General features: G+C 42.5%; 1 protein-coding gene across 1 annotated transcript in view; it reads right to left on the bottom strand.

Moving 5' to 3' along the window:
- The window catches only part of LOC308304331 (neurobeachin-like), a gene marked incomplete at both ends in the record, with an annotated part of 237,983 nt that overhangs the window by 32,714 nt on the left and 185,191 nt on the right, over nucleotides 1-20,078 (bottom strand). The window contains 8 exon segments of the mRNA XM_080748915.1: nucleotides 2,404-2,523; nucleotides 4,699-4,825; nucleotides 7,585-7,739; nucleotides 11,746-11,882; nucleotides 12,978-13,360; nucleotides 14,798-14,966; nucleotides 15,895-15,960; nucleotides 16,427-16,551. Of these exon segments, the coding sequence (XP_080605041.1) occupies nucleotides 2,404-2,523; nucleotides 4,699-4,825; nucleotides 7,585-7,739; nucleotides 11,746-11,882; nucleotides 12,978-13,360; nucleotides 14,798-14,966; nucleotides 15,895-15,960; nucleotides 16,427-16,551 (1,282 nt within the window).

Genomic DNA, 20,078 nt, shown 5'->3' with positions numbered 1-20,078 from the left:
CAGAGGAGAGATGGAGGGGGAGGAGGTGGGAGATGGAGGGGGAGGAGGTGGGAGATCAGGAGGGGATGAGGAGAGAGGATGAGGGGTGAGGACAGAGAAGGAGAAAATAGGAGGGGAAAGAAGGAGCAGAAATGATGAGGAGGAGAAAAGGAAAGAAGATGAGAGTGAGATGGTGGGAAATGGAGGAAAGTGGAGGATAAAATAGAAAGGAGAGGGGAGAGAGAGAGAGAGAGAGAGAGAGAGAGAGAGAGATTGGAGTTATTTAAAGCACAATGCCACTTTGCCAGAGGTTTGGGTTGGGCAGTTACCTTGCCATGATGTAATTCCAAATAGAAAAGATACTTCAATAGCTGCTCCACTGATTAAAAATTGATATTCCCCCAAAATAGTATTAACACATCAATAAAAATGTAGATTTTTACTATTTGAATATCTGAATCTGGATTCAAAAAGAATGTCAGTGAGGAGGTTATTTTTTGGATTATCATTTTCTAATGAACAGAGCGACTATTGAAGATATATCATGAATATTTGGAGAACCATCATCAAGGCAAGCTAACTACATAACCTAAACCTCCACCAAAATGTCATTGTGCTTCAGCCCATTGAAACCAGGAAAGCTTCTGTGTTATTTTAGGTTTCAGCTATACATAGTCTCTGTCGGTAGACGCCTCATATGTCCAAAACTTCCCTTTCAGGATTCAAATTCAAGCTCAAAGCGTGACACTTCGTGCCGCGCTTCGAGATTGTGGATCTGCTACTTTAGATGCTTTTGTGTGAAAAAAGCAGGTTGTTAATTTAAGAAACAAAAGATGGCCAGACAGAAACGATATATAGCAGATTTTTCAGGAAATTGTTAGGATTTAGAAGGCATTAATGGGTCAAGTCAACGTACAGACGCAAAAAGACGTCAAAACCAGCGTTCATGCATTTTAAGCTGACATCATGGTACGTTACGGCAGCCATGTTTGAGCAGGTAATGGGAGGGTTAATGGCGTTATGTGTTGCATGTAGAGCGTTCGGGGTTATTCACGAGGCCACTGTAGCTACGAGCTTGTAGTAGACGGTTTCATTCTGCAATCGTACAACTTCCTGTTTGTAACTGTTGCCCTCGGATACGACATAATGGGGGGTCTTCAGCGTTTAACAGGCCAAGGAGCCCTTAGCTGAGAGAGAGATGAGACAGGGACCCCCAATATATGATCCTGAATTTGATCCATAGACTTGTTTGACAGCACTATCATCAATGTTGTGAAAAACATTTTTTTTCCTTCTTGTTTGTTTGCGTACACGTGATCTCTTCTAAGAATGTTGGATTCATATGAATTTGTATTTTTAGACATTAAGTTCTGATTACCCAAAGATATATGAATGGTATTATTATTACCATTGTGTTAAACTCTCTAGTGGTGTAAAGAGAGATAAGGAAGTTGTCTCCTAGCAACAACAGAATGTTGAAACCGTCTACATTAGGACTGGAGATGGAAGTGCAAAAAAAAAGAAAAAAAAATGGGAAGAAAAATGTATTCTAAAGCATAGGTTTGTTATTACCAAATGCTACAAATGCATTTGTATTATATTAACGGCAAATCTGTGTGTGTGTGTGTGTGTGTGTGTGTGTGTGTGTGTGTGTGTGTGTGTGTGTGTGTGTGAGAGAGAGAGAGAGAGAGAGAGAGACACTTTTATCCTGCACTCTATTGACAAAATACAGAAAGCACGGAGGATCGCTTGCAAAGAGAGAGCTATAAAAGGCAAGCTTTGAACAGTGCGTATAAGAAATACTAGGCCCAAGCTGGCAGTGAAGTGCATTATAAGCTGCAGCAGTATAAGCATGTGACTACTTAAAATGTACTGTATTTTCCTTTAACCTGTTTGGAGTGCCAGATGACACATTTTAATGTGGCCCCACAATGTACATCACAATCAGGAGATTGGATCACTGTTTTGAGCTAAAAGGTTGAGAACCACTGGATTTAAATCAAAACGAGCCGTCCAAACAGGCTAAAAACAAACGCTGTGAGTCAGTTTCAAACTTTGATCTGTGTCTGATTTGAGTGTTTTTTGTGGGGACGTCATTAGACAGCCATGCCAGAAGTGACAGTGACACAGAACTGGCTTCATACCAAACCAAACCAGAAAGAAAAGTCTCCGTCTGTCCTTTCGCCTATGGCCGACATTCACCACCTGGGACCCCCCCCCCCCCTCAAGGACCACTGGTTGAAAACCACTGATGTAGAGGTATTGGGATCTGTCCAAACGAGCATGAACTAAGATGGTGGCAGGGAGTGTAGAGGGGTCAAGACAGTGTTTGGTCGGGGGATTCGCGTGGGGTGTGTGTATGTGTGTGTGTGTGTGTGGGGGGTGGAGTGGGGGGATTGGGTGTTATTTCAGGGGTCTCCTTGCCTAAAACACTGTCCTGCATCTCGGGGGGATGCCTGGAAGCCTGCCAGCGAGCTAAAAGACTTGAGCTCTGGTGGCGTCTGACCGCTGCGCAGTACACCCTGATCCACCTCACAACAGGCACTGCAATGCAAACCAACAACACACACACACGTATACACAGATTAAATAGTGCTCGTGCACGCACGCACGTGCACACACACACACACTCAGGCGCGCGCACGCACACACACGCACGCCCGCAATCACAACGCTGCGCAAAGACGTCTTGAGGGCTTAAGAGCGTAGTTATGGTTAAAGATGGCTTGATGTTCAACGTAATAATGGAAAAAAACATAATAGTTATTGTTAAGTTGTTTTATGGCTTGAGCTAATGTTTTTTCTACAAGACAACTTATATACTTTATTTGGTGTCTTTGACAGCTGCAGAATATGGGAACATAGAGGAATGGAACACACTTGAATTATGTACAATGTTGTATGCCACCTGCGTTATGTACACTGACATTAATCCTTCTTTACTTTGGGAAAACTAACTGTCTTAACTGGATTAATTGAGAGTTGTAATTGGAAATGGTGTGGAGGGCAGGGAACAAGTCTGATATTTGACATGAAGTCCAATTAAACCACTTTAACAGCAATGTTTCTTACGCAAGGTAAAGAGTTGTACCATGATGTGATGTGTGCCTGTGAGTGTGAGTGCAGCTGATGTAGTGTGTGTGTGTGTGTGTGTGTGTGTGTGTGTGTGTGTGTGTGTGTGTGTGTGTGTGTGCGTGCGTGCGTGCGTGCGTGCGTGCGTGCGTGCGTGCGTGTGTACTAAAATCCTGAGTGTTATTGTAATTCTGAAAAGTGTACAAATGGAACCAAATGAAGCCATAACTCTCTATTTTATGATTTTAGTGCCACATTCATCACTTGAATTATATTCAAACAACACCTCTCTAACTAATAACACCAGCATACTGTAGGATGACCAACGAGGTGACGGAAACAACCTTAAAGAGGATGTACTGTAATTGATGTGTTTTTGTTAAGAAGTATTAAGCTCTACATTCCTTGATCTTAACCGTTGCTGCAAAGTGTTTGATCAGTAACAGGGGTCTCTCCATCTCTCCAACTCTTTTAGTAAAGAGAAAATACTTGTTCAGGTCAGGGGTACCTATTTCATTTTATAAAATCAGGAGAGAGATCATTATTCAGCTTACATTTTTAGTGTGTTCCAATTCCAATATTGTCTGCTCTTTAGTTTTGCCACCACTTCCAATTTCACTCATATCCTGTGTCCTGCACGAGTTCCCTGTCATACAGGATACTGTTTAGTGTTTACTAAAGGCCGGAGAGACGGCACAGACACTCTAAATCAGTGTTTCTCAAACTTTCAAATTTCAAGGTTTCCCCTTAACTATGGCAGTGTACAAATGGAACCAAATGAACCCGTTAGGGTTCATTTGGTTCCATTTGTACACTGTCAGAGTTACAGACATGTATGGGTCAATTTAGACCCCCATAAACCTAGAGTCCCTGAAATCCACTTTGAGAACCACTGCTCTAAATAAATAGGCAGTGATGCCTATTTGACATGAAATGATCAATGATTGTTAAATAGAGCTTTAACGTTTTGACAAAAACACCTCACTTACCCTCCCCCCTTGAGAGCAGATGAGGGACCAGGTGATATTATGGATGGGATGGATGGGAGGAGGGGAGGAGGGGAGGGGGGGTTACAAGCCAGAGGATACATGTACTGTATGTACGTGACGATGACAGGATGAGGACAGCCGGAAACCAGGGTAAGAAGACGGCAGTCGTATTTCCATCCAATGCACACTTTTCAAAATGTTGCAACAATAATCTCCAGGGATGCACAGATTGCACATACGCAAATAAATACAGTCCCCTGGACTCATGTGTATAGAACATATTAACCACTTAAAGCAGCACTATGTAACTTTTTAACAACTACAAGCATATTATGTCCCACAAAATGACCCATCTTGGGCGGGAACCCCCTTTTGTAACTATACCTTTCAAGACGGGAACCCCTTTTGGGGTTCTTCTTGCTATGTACAGTATATAGCAACATAATGTTTTTGTAAATTAGTTTTCTCTAATTATGCATCTTTAAAAAAAGAAAACATTCCTGATGCCGTGCATCTTCATTCGCATCTTCATTCTTAGTGAAACAGTTGTATGGAAAACACGGCCGCTGACTGAGAGACAGCGAGGAGAACACATGACGTCGAGACACAGCGATAGAGTGAGAGAGAGAGGGGGGGGAGGGGGCGTGGGACCCCTGACCTCATGTTCTCCATGGTGTCCTCTGGCATAGGAGCTACGGTCTGAACGGCCGGGAGGTTCTTGCTGGTGGCGCCGTTGACGAAGGACGAGGAGGAGGATGAGGAGGAGGACGCAGAGTCTGTGGCGCCTGGGCGAGAGACGGAGAGAGAGAGAGAGAGAGAGAGAGAGAGAGAGAGAGAGAGAGAGAGATAGAGAGAGAGGCACAGTGACGGTAAATCCAAAATGTCGTGGGGTGTTAAGCATCCAAGTTAGCTTAACCACTCTACAGTATATTTATACTTTATGGTATTCAAACAAATCAACAGCTATTGGAACTAATTTGTTTTTCAAAATGGTAAAAAAAAGTCAAAGGACTTTATAGGGGTAAGGCATGGATGGAAATAGGGCCACATATCTCCATGTTTGGAGATCCGTGCTCATACACAAAGTAACTGACGTCATGGCCCATAGAAGGTGATATGCAGGTGTGTCGTGCTTGCAACGACACACACACTCCAAAACCTGATCTGGTTTTCAGGTTCAAGAATCCATTTCTTTGAATTGGGAACCTACTCAGAGTTTTATATTACTAACGAGCTTTGTAAACACCTTGCAAGACTTTATATAGACTGACCAGAGCTCTGGTCTGATGTCAGACACAACACAAACCGTCGCCATCGCCGGCTGCTTGCCATGGGCACTCGCTCACACCAAGTAGTTGGCTCATACTTGGCCTGTGCGCGCTGCCAGTAGGCGCGCACACACACACACACACACACACACACATACAAGTATATGTATACACTAGTGCTTAACCGTCACTATGCATGTGCAGCTTACCGGTTTATGCCTTACCCGTAGGCCTATATTTATAATCCGTATGGCAGAAATGTCATGTGAAGCTTGACAAATCCTCAAGCTTGATCCTCACCAAATTAGTTCCGGACAGACAGACATTTGGTCTATTAACAGTGTTTTGTAGATAAAAAGCTTTTCAGGGCATTAAAGCTGTCCTTCTATAACGCTGTATGATAAGCGTCACTTGACTGCAGGTTCTCGCCAGTGTTGGGAAAGTTCATTTTAAAAACGAACTAGTTCAAGTTCAAGTTCAGAACTTCTAAAATGAACTAGTTCATTTCATAGTTCATAATTCTATATTTTGAACTAAGTTCATGGTTCCCCAAAATGAACTAACTTAGTTCTTTTTCGTTCTTTTTTTAACCATATTTTTTTTATACTTTGGCTATTCAAAAAAAAAGAAAAAAAAAAAAAGAAGAAAAAAACAATATAGGTCTATTATATAAATGTTTAGACGTTGCTGCATGCTATTATTTGTCAAAATTATTGACACAGCCCATATAGAACCATACTTTTTTAACCGCAATTTCATCCAACTTAACATTGAGGTGCCCACAATATGTATGTGCCCACTGCCTAGTTCCCAGTCTTCCTGCACCCTTATTGTGAAGGGCTGAATGTAATAACCATGTTATTGTCTCATTGTGTGAAATATCATAATATTCAAAACAAATATTTGACTCCAATTGATTCCCCACACAGTATTGACTTGATATAGCAATAAAAAAAATATATTACACAGTAGTTGTGGGAAAACTAAGACATTGTTCAAAAAACACAATTCGGATGTTGGTCATTTTGGAAATAGGGCAAAAAATATATTTTTCTTCAATCCACTGTCTTGACACTCGAACCAAAATTGTTCTATAGACCATAATCTACAAATGGAAGTGAAAAAGAAACTAACACATTTGAAATGAAAACAAAAAATGACATGTACAAGGAACCCCACTAGAAGGCATACTTTTCTAAACCTCGCGCACAGCATGTTTCCGCGTTGGTTAAAATAGCTATATCTACAAGCTACTGCGACGCGTTGTGAGCTTGCAGATCAGCTATTTTCGCCGTGCAACACACATAGGACAAAGTAGAGTCAGGCTTGCGAGACACGTAACGAGGAGGAGATTAACAGTGCAGCTGCAGAGTGCAGACAGCACCGCATCAACGTTCACGAGGAGCTGCGTGCAGTGCTTACTATTGAAGCATGTGAATGAAAAGAGAGACGAGAGGACAGACCATAGATATATATATCTATGGGACTATTGGGACAGACGACCGCGGAGGCGCGGACCGCCGCATGAACGGCCGACGAACGCCACGAACTCCGTTCACGGAGGTCAGAATGACCACGTTCGACAATATCGTTCATCAAGCGAAAACAATTACGTTCAGTTCACGTTCGCCCAAAATATGAACGTGTTCATGAACGATCGTTCTTTGAACGCGTTCGGGTACAACACTGGTTCTCGGGCATTGCAGGGGCCACATGTGCAAATCGGTGTTGTTCATCAAAACGTCATTGCATGTTGAAAATCACCAAAATAAAGAATGTGGAATGCATCTGTGTGTGTGTGTGTGTGTGTGTGTGTGTGTGTGTGTGTGTGTGTGTGTGTGTGTGTGTGTGTGTTAGGAATGGGACGATATGAAAAAATGTCATATCACGATAATTGTGACAAAAGAAATCGTGATTTACGATAATATCACGATAATCAAAATCCATTATCCTGGGGCGGAATATTTGCCAAAAAATAGCCGATCTACAAGCTCACAACACGTCAGTGAAAAAAAAACTGTATCGAGTATGTATATTATAAGTACCTTTTACCAATTATAGAGGGTTGGTAAATGGTAAATACATAAATAAAAGGTGAATTGATCCCAGTGCACGACGGAGGACAATATCACGATAAATTAAATCTCCACAATACGATTATCGTGAGTGTTTGTGTGTGTGTGTGTGTGTGTGTGTGTGCGTGCGTGCGTGCGTGCGTGCGTGCGTGCGTGCGTGCGTGCGTGCATGTGCGTGCATGTGCGTGTGCTCTGCCTCACCTGTAGTGTTAATCATACTCTTGGGCGTCGCCGTGGCAGCAGCAAAGATGTTGGGCGTGCTGCCGGGATTGGCCGCTCCGCTGGTGGTGGGCGTGCCCACTGTGTTGACAGACAGGCTGCCGGGCGGCGGCTTCTTGACTGGCACCACCACGCTCCTATCAGAACACAGAACACACAGCTGCCATTAACCTCAGCTAAACATTAGCGTCTTTGGCATAACATGTACATATCGCTGTTGTCAGGCAGAAAACGCTTATCTCCATTAGGGCATTCACCAAATATTAGAATATTCGAATATCAAAGTCACAATTCGACGTTGTTCACCGAAGTCGAATATTCGCTTATTTTTCTTTTTTTATTGTTTTCTCTTTAAAAAATATATAGTTTATAAAACTTGGCTAGATAGGAAGTCATAAGAATGACTCGGTTCCACAGATAAATATTGTGAAAATAGCCGATCTACATGCTCACAACGCCTCGCAACGTGAGGTGTTTTGAGCATGTAAATCGGCTATTTTCACAATGTTTGCCTCTTGCTTACTTAATATTTGACAGTTTCGCCATTCCTGTTGAATATTCGACTATTCGAATACTTTGAGGACGAATAGGTCGAATACTAAAAATCACTATTCGTGAATGCCCTAATCTCCATATTCTACTTTTTGGTGTGTTTTTTTTGGTAAATGAATGTCCTACTTGATCATACTACAGCGTCACAGAAAAGCATCAAAAGTATCCACAAGGTATTGGTATTATCTGTACAAGAAAATAGACACTTACAGTATAAACATATAAGTAATATAATTATATAGTATCCATATACCAAATATCTATTTGGTTCCATTTGTAAACTGTCAGAGTTAAGGGGAAACCTTGAAATGTAAAAGTTTGAGAAACACTGATATAGACATTTGAATAAAGACAGATGGGTGGAATGGATGCAGGTTGACTGCCTATATAGTGCCTTTTCACGTGCGGTCTGGTCGCATACAGACAGCTCTAATAGCAGGTGGGCTAACAGGGAGGTGGAAGCGACTAACGCTGTCTGTGATGTGGCTGTGATGTGCACGCTGTCTTCAACCGCTAACTCCAGCTCTTAAAGGTCCGCTGTGCAGGACCAGGATGGTAGGAGAATCAAGCAGGCCCGGATTTATAAGACATGAGGCCCCTGGGCAAGGGGAAATAAAGAGGCCCTCGTGCGCGCGCAAAAATTCCACCTCCGGTCCACCTGACCACACCGTGACCTCACCTCCGGACCGGCCCGTGCATAATCTGACTGTGTATCCTTAATCCTCATTGGCTCATTGGAAGGGTCTAAAGCGGATACAGAAGTGGGGTTTGTGTGCATGTGTGTAGCCTATGTGTGTGGAATACATAGAGTGGGCGAGCTTTAGACAAATATGGCTGCCATGTTTGAAAGATGGGGTTGGTATGGGGGTTAAACATGGAATTTCGCGATCGCGACCATGCCTACTACCTTTTTGGGGTCCAAATAAAAAAAATAAAAATAAAAAACATTTTTTGAAAAAAAAAGAAAAAAAAAAAAAAAGAAATCGGGGGCCCCCCTTCCCCCGAGGCCCCTGGGCACGTGCCCACCCTTGCCCAATGGTAAGTCCGGCCCTGGGAGAATGAGTCACTGTGCAGCGCAAACCATGTATTATTCAGCAATCAGTGAAGAAAGAAAGTCTGGATGTGGAATAGCTTTTACGCTGGTATGAAAAGAAGGAGAAACTGGGAGAAACGTCAGTTATTCCGGTCACGTTAGCTCTGATGCTGTCACCGTGAGTCTGGCACCGCAGGGAGGCTGTCTGGTAAACACATTTGGGTAGCATGGTAAATGGGCAGGAAAGGAAGCTAATGGCATCTGATATATGTGTTCTGATGTATGCTTTTTTTGTGGTGTCACCGTTCATTTACCGTAGTTGCTGCTGGGCAGAAACCTCCAATCTCCATATTTTAAATTTGGGGATTTTTTCTTCCATAAGTGAATGCTCCTTCTTTATCATACCACATCATCAAACAAACGTGTCAAAAGTAGCAGATCTACAAGCTTGAATGGCGGCATGAAGCGACGTGTTCTGAGCTTATCGATTAGGTATTTTTGCAATTTTTGAATTTGAATCCTAAATGAGGTTTTCACCCGAAGTGAAAGCACTTTTTACTACTTTCCATTGGTTCAATATTATATTAACCAACACTCAGATGTAAAGGGTGTTCAATAGCCCTGATTTATACCTAAAAATCAAAAACCTCAAAAATGAAGTTAAGAGGTTTTGGCCAGACAGTGACGATATCCTGATTACATGGTCGGCTATTGAAAAGTATGTCATAATTAATGGAACATAATGGGTGTGCTGACCACCACGGAGAGAGCATTGTATCCATTATCTAAAAGCTTTCCTTCCTATTCAAATGTTTATGCGCTTCTTCTCGTACAGACATTTATTTTATTTATTTTTTTATAGCGTGGCTCTTAAAAGGCAGGCTGGTCGGTCTTTGTGCCAAATTTCTTGTGAATGCTGCCGATAACCTAACTAAACCTCAACTCATTTTGCTTCACATAATGTGAAATAAAATGTACAAAATATTATGTTTTGGGTCATACTTGACTGACATCACAGACTGGCCACATGGAGTACATAGATCCACACTGAAGCCAGACCATAATGCCCACATGGATACTGAGATCCATGCATGATTAGATTTTTGGCTCGACAGATAGTTTCTCAGCTCTGTTGTAATCTGATCATGCACCACTTCAAAATAATATTTCAGAAAAAGAAGAAAAAAAAACATCTATCAGGAGACCACAAGGGGAGGTATAGGCCTCATTCACTGCCACAGTTTTTACCTTTTTGGAGCTGTGTGGAGCTCCCTATACATGGCCGTGTGTGTATCCGTCCGTCTATGTATGTGGGTATGTATGTGGGTCCGTATGTAGCCTCAAGAATGTGGTAGTACCTTTTATGACCACACATGTTAAGGGAGGGGCGCTGTTTTCAACTGCAATACACACACACACACACACACACACACACACACACACACACACACACACACACACACACACACACACACACACACACACACACACACACACACACACACACACACACACACACACACACACAGCTCCACTTCGAACAGAGGTTCGATTTTTCTCTTTTGTACATGTAGTGTATTTGTTGATGACATGTATTAAGCTATTGTGTGAATTTGTTATGCTGTGTTGATTAATTGAATACATAGGACCACAATAGAAACAAGTCCCCAGGACATTTTTTGTTGTTTTCCGTTTAGCCTTAATGTCTTACTGTACTAATAAAGTATTAAATCAATCCAAAAAGAAATCGCATTTGTCGAGAAGTGAGCGGTGCAAGCATGACACACGTGCAATCGTGCATATCTCCTTGTATGGGCAGTATTTTTGGCTAATATATTTGGCTCTCCATACATGGAGTTCCGTACTAATACGGTCATTTATTGACGTCACGTGCACGGCAATTTAGAAAGAACGGATCTCAGCAGATCTAATGGTGAAAAAACAAAAACAACGTTTTCTAGTCTTAATTACATTTGCATTGATACTCAATATTTTATTTTCTAGTTTCATTTAATTCAGAAAATACAGCGCTGCAGTAGAAAAACAACTTTGCTTTGAACGAATCTCAAACCGCCTACATATGGAGCCATGTATGAGGACTGGACGCACACACATGCACATGCTACTGTAGGTGTTAAAGTAGAATCCATATGAATAGGGTACTTGGGCTTGTGAATCTATGGGGGATGCGCTGCAGACCACTTACTGGCAAACCTGGTAAACTTGTTATGCAAATATAGCCATTTCATTAGAAACTGTAGGCTATATGGCGCTTCGTCACTCAAATCTATGGGGAGTTCTAGCTTGCACACGCGCAAGCACTGTTCCGTGCCGTCCGTGCCTGTGGGAAATATATTGGCCACACGGCGTCCGGTCACGTCCGGCCTCGAAAGTGCTACTGGTTTGCACCGCTCAAAAAGCTGCATAAGGGAGTGGTAGAATATGAACATAAATCTCTCCCACTGGACTGATATAATGACAAAGTACATGTCATCACGGCTGTGAGATCCATTATGCTACAGTATATGACGATATAAAAGCAGGGACGGAGTGCATACCTGTCGAAGGAGTGGAACTGCATGGGCAGCATGGGGTGTGTCTTGAGGGCGGGGTCTGGGTGGTACGGTGTTGGCCCCGCCTCCTGCCCCGCCTCCCCGCCGTCCAGGGGAGCCGCCACCAAACTCTTCAGGATCTCCTGCAGAGGCCAAGAGAGAACACAAGATGATGATAAATAACCCCAAAAACACTATACACAATGATAAGAAATAAACATTCTGTAAAACACAATATACACACAATGATAAGAAATCACCCCAAAAATAAAGATAAGAGACGACCATACTGTAAAAAACACTAAACACACACAATAAGAAATAACCCCAAAACACTATACACCAGTAAGACTCCCTAATCGGGAGGGTAATGACCATACTGTATAGTGGCTCTCAACCCCCAAAATGATATGAATTTAGCCGCGGACCCCCATCGGAAAAAATGTGTTCAAGGGCCCCCCAGAAGCAAAGATTTTCACTTTAAAGCTATACTATGTAAAGTTTTTAATAAAAGAAATCTTAAAATTGTCCTAATTATTAAATCGCTAAAGGGCTGTTTTTCCCGGCAAAATTACGTCATATGCATCATTCTGTACACGTGTCTCCCTACCGGCCAATCAAAGCCCAGATCATACACTGCTGAGCTCTTCAGGAAGTACACTGCAGTGTTTACACTGGTCTAGGAGTTTAGCATGTAAGTCCCCAACCGCTGCTCGTAGAGGGACACGAAAGACCTCTATGGATGCGTCTCGGCGAGGCGGACGCGGTGGTCTGAAGGCCCGGTCCGCGGCGAAAAACGGCCGAAAAAAGCAGACGCGACCGCGGTTTGCTATACCGCTACTGACCACTAGTTGAGCAACTTACACAGTATAGCTTTAAAAATATATATTCAAAGATTTTATAGATCACAAACTTTCAATTTTTTTAATAGCCAAAGAGTAAAATAATGGTTAAATGATTGTGGTGCTAAACGAACACATTTTGGTAAACCCCCGATGACAGGGATAAAAAATAATTTATCAAAAAACAAATCAACTGAGTAAAGTGTCTGTATTTGTGGTCGTTGACTATACAGTATGTTGTCTTATGTGAAACGGATGATAGCATAATGCCTTTGTTGCAAGCTCTTCAACGCACCGCTGCATACTGACGAAGGCACTCACTCTCGCACACACACACACACTCGCACACACAAACACACTCAAACACACATGCACACTTGAATAAAGGCGGCCCACCTTCACGTTAATGCCCTTGTTGGTCTGGCTGATGCTGGAGATAGAAGAGGGTGGGCCCTGTCCGGGGGCGGAGTTGGGGTTGTGGGGGGAGTCCAGCAGGCTCTCCTGAGACCTGGTCCGGACGTCTGACGACAGGCTGCACAGCAGGTCGGCCCCGCCCCCGCCCCCTCCCATGTCCCTGTCCCGGTCCCGGTCCGTCTCCCGGCCCACCAGGCCCAGGCCCAGACCGCCCAGGCCCATGTCGGAGCCGTTCAGGGAGCCCGCCACGTGGCCCCCCTCGTCCCCGATGCCAGAGTCCGTGTGGGGGAGGCCGGCCCGGGGCGAGTCGTCCACCGGGGTGGGCGTCTGCTTGTCGCGGTCGGAGAAGGCCGAGGACGGATGCTCTGGAACGGACGGAGGAGAGGACAGGAGAGGAGGAGTCAGTGACATGACGAAGACCAGCCGTAAGAGTAGGAAGAGCACTTTGTAATTAAAGAAGTAGTTCTCCCAAAGAAGGACTTATTTTATATCAATTACACACCCTGTGAGGCCAATACATTTATGCCATTAATTTGACGAAAGAGTCTCCAACTGAGAAGCCACCCGGTCATCAAATTATTCGCTCAGAAATACGGCAAAAACTAAATAATATCCATGAATTCAAGGCTTCATGGGGTGTGTAATTGATAGAAAATAAGTGAACTTCTAATAAGTGAACTTCTAATAAGTGAACTTCTAATTTTTTGAGTGAACTACTGTTTTAACCATTTAAGCCCTATGGCTTGTTGTCTCTGACGGGTGGAAACCTCATATGCCCAAAACTGTTACTTTTCTAAATAAATAGCAGACCTACAAGCTCATGCGTTTTGTGTGACATTGTAGTATGATGAAGTGGGTGTTAATTTACAACATCAAAAAAACATAAAAAGCTAATATATGGCTGCATGACAGCAACAACATGCTATAGTGTCTTTTCAGTTTTCACTCTGCATTTAACATTTAAATACCTTTGTCGAAAGCAGCCGATCTACGAGCTTAAACTAAGCTTATGGCTAGCGAAGATATGCAATGCGGCACGAAAACAGAAAAGTCACTAGCATAGAGCCCCGAGGGACTTCGGTCAACCATATAGGGTTCAGGTGGTTCAAGTTATCTTCTGACACTGTATACATTAAGCCTATATAGAAGAACTTCACCAGGTATATGTCATGTTCATATACCTGCTCCTCACTAAAATGCTCATTAAATGGCCAATGCATTCTCCACATTTAGAGACGAATTTAGTCACAAAATCTCAGCAGCACCGAACAGCCGAATTAATGGCGATACCCACCCCGCTGAACCTCTGAATTATGTCATATTGTGGTTTAGACAGCTGAACCAAAATAAATTCGGCTCTAAAAGTGGAGTATGCATCGGCCCTAAGACAGCACCATTTTATGCCCACTCACTCTGTGTCTCAAAGGAGGGCACCGTTGCATAAATGTGATTTTAAAAGACATTTTTACGACAATCTATTGTAAACAATCACTCATTTGAATCTGGTCTGTCTCCCCCGCCCATTCTCTATCTCTCTCTCCCCCTCCCTTTACTTCGCTCAACTCTCCCACCCCTTATCGAATGACTCGGCTAAATCACTGTTAGCTTAAAGGTTCTTATGCATTGATTACACAGCAGAGAAAATGATGAGTCATCACTGGCCCCCACTGGTAAAGTACCATTCTATTGCCTTGGATGACTAATTAATTATTCATCATCTCTCTTTTCTTTTTTCTTTTCTTTTACATTCCACTGCGGTGGTGGCCGAGCGGACAGAAAAACGCTGAGTGGCCAACAATAACCTGTGCTGGTGGGGGAGTTGATCTCGTGGCGGATGCTCCGTCCCGATAGGCTGGTGGACCTGCCGATCTCGCGCTGGGGCTCCAGGATGTCGCGGTACTTGGAGACCATGAGGACGGAGATGAAGTAGACCACGGCCAGGGCCAGGAACTGAGCCTGCTTACTGTCGTCCTGCAGCAGCAGCAAACACAATTTACACAATTTAAGATTTACAATATAGGGATTTAGCAAGAATCCAGAGTGATTTACAGCAGTGGTTCACAACCTTTTCAGCCTGTGATCCCCAAAATAATCATATTTTTTCTAGGAATCCCCCCACCCTGACGAGCACTAAGAGTTGAGGCATTACATTTTGTATAACACGGTTATATTGTGAAAATAGCAGATCTACATGCTCACATTGTGAGCATGTTATTTTCACAATTTCTGCCTCTAATATTTGACAATTTGACCAATGTTTAACATTTTAGAGGTATTATAAAGTATTTAAATAGACACTTTAGAAATGTGCACATAGGCTACCCTCTATACACGTTTGTTTACTGTTGAGTGAGAAAACAATGTTTCACATTAAGCTAATCATCTGGGGACCCCCCCAAAATAATTTGAGGACCCCCCCTGGGGGTCCCGACCCACAGATTGAGAACCACTGATTTACAGTAAGCAAAGAAACACAAGATAAAGAGATAGTAGGATCATAGGTAAGAAACTCTCATCAGTTAAAACTGTATAATATCCAAAAATAAATAATCTGCAGTCTGTACAGTGAAACTATACAAACTATCTAAATTACATTTTAACCTTTGTTTGCATAAGACTGCATGGTCGTCAAGGCTGATGTAAAAAAAAAAAAAGAAAACAGCAAAACACACACCCAGCGTAATCATAAACACACCCTCACACGCACTCACCGTTACGTCTACACTCATCCAGCAAAGTCAAGGTCAAATAGATGCACACACCCACACCCACATATCCTCCAGTCCCCCACCCACACAAACCTGCGCGCACCCACACACACACACACACACGCACGCACGCACACGCACACACACACACACACACACACACACACACACACACACACACACACACGTACCACATCTCTGAAGACCACAGCTCGGAGGCGATTTATGTCCACGTCCTGCAGTAGTCTGTCTGGGTCCTGCTGCATGGGAGACATGTCAGCTCATTAGTGTGTGTATGCGTACGATACGTGTGTGCATGTGCGTGCGCGTCTGTGTGTGTGTGTGTGTGCGCATGCGTGTGTGTGTGTGTGTGTATACCAGTGCTTGTCAAACATGTCATGTCAAGGATATCAATGTTGTCTGTGGACCCTCATTTGAAGAGATTTTGTGCTAGAGAGATTATGTCAAGGTTTGCCTACATTGTTCAGAAATAGCGTGTGTGTGCGTGTGTGTGTGTGTGCGTGTGTGTGTGAGTTTGTGAGCATGTAGATCTGCTATTTTCACAATGTTCGCCTCTTGCTTACTTAATATTTGACAGTTTGGCCAGTTTGACCAGTGCTGTCGAATATTCGACTATTCGAATACTTTGAGGTTGAATAATTCGAATACTAAAAATCACTCTTCGTGAATGCCCTAGTGCGTGCATGGGTGTGCGTGTGCTACCTTGCTGGCTGTGGAGGCACTGTGGAGGCTGTCCTGAGACTTGCTGCTGGTTAGGGATGACTTGCATCCCCGGTCTCTCTGTCTCTGTCTGCACTCCAAACAATTCCTCACCGCCACACAACACACTGTCAGAGAGAGAGAGAGAGAGAGAGAGAGAGAGAGAGAGAGAGAGAGAGAGAGAGAGAGAGAGAGAGAGAGACAGAGACAGAGACAGAGACAGAGAGAAGGGGTTGGGGAGAGAGAACCGTAAGTATCACACCTTGGTAGATGGCTTTCAAATCACACCTGTACAGACACAAAAAAAAAGAAAAAGAAAAAAAAGAGAGAGAGAGAGAGAGAGAGAGAGAGAGAGAGAGAGAGAGAGAGAGAGAGAGAGAGAGAAAGTTAGCCATGACTGACAGCTTGGAAGGATAAAAACACAGAATCACTTCTGCAATCTTACATGTAATTTTATTTTTAGGGTTTGACAGCTGAAAAGTTCTGGCTAGTAAAAAAAAAACTGCTCTCAGACAGACAGAGATATGTAGCCCCGGAGACCCAGACAGTGTTTTTTTAAACTGGCTTGACACTTTAACTTCACCGTTTGAGTTCTGGAGCAACTATACTAGACTATATTCTTCCAAACCAGCAGATTTTTCAGGAAAATGTTGTTCCACTGATTTCAGTCATTTAAAAAAATATAGTTTAACATTTTCAATTAAACAACATTTTAGTTGTTATTGACATATTTGTCACAATAACCATAGCAACATGTTTTTGTTTTGTTGACACTTAACAAAAACTATATTTACTTGCCACTCATAAAAATGGGTCCGCAAATCGTTTTTGTCGTTTGGAAACCTTGTATGTCCAAAACCGTTCCGTTTTGTATTTATCATTTTAAAAATAATTTAAAATAGTGAAAATAGATGGTCTACAAGTTGTGTGCTTATAGATCTGCTATTTTCACTAGTTTTGTGCCGAAGGTATGATGAAGCAAGGCTTTACTTTACGAAAAAACATACACATTTGAAACTTGGAGATACGAGGTTTCAGCCTGACAATAAACATAGACGAACATAGACGAAATATTCCCGAGTCCGACCCCATTGTTAACAACGGTGCTAGTGGAAGAATGGGCTCAGGGCAAACTAAATTACTCTGGGCCCAGGCCAATTAGCAGAAAAACCTTCAGGTGAATGACATTAACACTTCCCTTGTGATGCAACATGCCCCGAAGGAGCTGGCAAAGCTTTCAACACTTCTCCACAATGTAGTCGTTGCCAATTAATTCTTCCCCACACACATTTCTGTGTGTTGTCACTGCTGTTGTATCCTACTGACCAGTGTTGATTGCACATTTTGATTTTGATTTTTATTCTTTTGAATACATTTTCAATGAGTTAATACGTCATATTTTAGTCATCCGAAATGTTTTAGTTTTGGTCTATTAAATACCTTTTACATTTTCGTCGACTAATTCTACAGCAACTAACAACTATTTTGGCAGGCACTTGTAGATCTGCTGTTTTCACTAGTTTTTTTGTAACAGTCTTGTATGATGAAGCAGGGCTTTACTTACAGGTACATACAAATTTGAAACTTGGAGATACGAGACACGATATTTCTTTTCTATGAGTGCGATGAAAACAAATGCTTTAGGAGTTGTCTAAAACCTGTCATCATACAGTAGTTTACAGCTTTAGAGGTACAGGTAAGCGCCGTCTCACTCGGGTGTAAACCCCATATGTCCAAAACTGTTACTTTTCAGGATTCAAATTCAAAAGTTGCAAAAGCAGCAGATCTATACGAGCTAAAAAGGGTATCACTTCACTCGCCGCAGCTCCAGGATCTGCTACTCTTGATGCTTTGGTTTGAAGCTGTAGTGTGATCAAGTAGTATGGAGATAGGAGGTTTCTGCCCAATAGCAACGATATATAGCATGCAGTAGACCAGTGGTTCTCAACCTGTGGGTCGGGACCACCAGGGGGGGGGTCACCAAATTATTTTGGGGGGTCCCCAGATGATTAACATAATGTGCAATGTTTTCTCACTCAACGGTAAACAAACCAATAAAGTGTAAGTATATAGAGGATATCCACACATTTCTAAAGTGACAATTTAAGGACTTTTTAATACCTCTAAAATGACAAATTAAACATTGGCCAAATTGTCAAATATTAGAGGCAGAAATTGCGAAAATAGCCGCTCTACATGCTCACAAGGCCTCTCAAGGTGAGCATCTGCTATTTTCACAATAGAACCGTGTTATACAAAATGTTATGCCTCTGCTATTTTGGGGGGTCATGGCCTGGAAAGGTTGAGAACCACTGCAGTAGACACACACATATGACACATAGCAGACTCAGTTACAACCATACACCAGGGAGTGAGGACAAAATGCCTGACAAGACTACAAAGGTTTTGTTTCACATTGGGAAACAGTCTGATGATCAATAACAGAAGTTGACAATGTGCCATTACGTGATTTTAGATGTACAATTATACAATTAGCCTCTTACCTCTTTGCATCATGCCTCTGTAGAAAATAGCAAATCTGCTATTTTCGGAGCATGACACACAAGTATATGTAAATCCAGCATAGCTCCAACCCCAACCCCTGGCCTAAACCCAACATCTAAATACCTAATCCCAACACCAGCCTGAATTTGTCAAGTGAGGACAAGGAAAATGGTCCTCACAATGTCTATAATGCTGTCTATAATGTAAAAAAAAAAAAAAAAAAAGAATCAGATTAATCAGAGATTAATAATTAATCAGTTAATCATGAATAATCACCATTCATACATAGTTATGCTTTCTCTGTATATTTTTGTGAATGAAAGATAGTCATTTATCTTTCATCCACAAAAATCTCTTTCTCTCTCTCTCTGTCTCTCTCTCTCTCTCTCTCTCTGTCTCTCACCCCGAGGTGCTGTGTGATTTGAGTAAATTGTGCAGCCTTTTCTGGCAATAACCGTTCTCTTTCCACCTCGCATGGATAGAAGCAAAATAAGATCTCAGTCACGTTTGAAAACCTTTGTCCTAATGTGCGATTTTGGAAAGAATGTGAAAGGAGCCCCCACTGCTAGCTCTGTTTCCTAAACAAGCAGTTTAGGCGCGCGCAAGCACAAGCACACACACACACACACACACACACACACACACACACACACACACACACACACACACACACACACACACACACACACACACACACACACACACACACACACACACACACACACACACACACACACACACACAAACACAAAAACATTTAACAGTTCTGTGATTTTCCTGATTCGGAAAAAGTGATTGTGGTGACAAAACTGTCATGAAATCACAGCTAATTTTAATTCCGGTTTAGATTCTCTGTTTACTCTCAGCTCTCCAGTAATGTGTACAAATTGGCTTTTTGACAGATGTTGTTTGGACTGCTTGTTAGGAGCAAGGGACAACAAACGGGAACTTGCAAAGTCTACTGACAGCTGACTCTGGAGCCAATATGCTCTGAAGCTCCTACTAATACAAGCCTGCAAACTTTTATTATAGATCTAAAATTGCTGGGAGGGGCATGTGACTCCATGATATATTTTGTATTTTATACTTGATTTTCATTTACAAATCAGTCCCTGCCTTCTATGCCTCCTGCAGTCTGCCTCCAGTAGAA

The sequence above is a fragment of the Nannobrachium achirus genome, assembly GCF_963921795.1.
Source record: "Nannobrachium achirus genome assembly, chromosome: 19".
In the NCBI taxonomy this organism is placed as follows: domain Eukaryota; kingdom Metazoa; phylum Chordata; class Actinopteri; order Myctophiformes; family Myctophidae; genus Nannobrachium; species Nannobrachium achirus.
The sequence above is the reverse complement of the archived record's forward strand: the minus strand, read 5'-3'. Positions and strand labels throughout refer to the sequence as shown.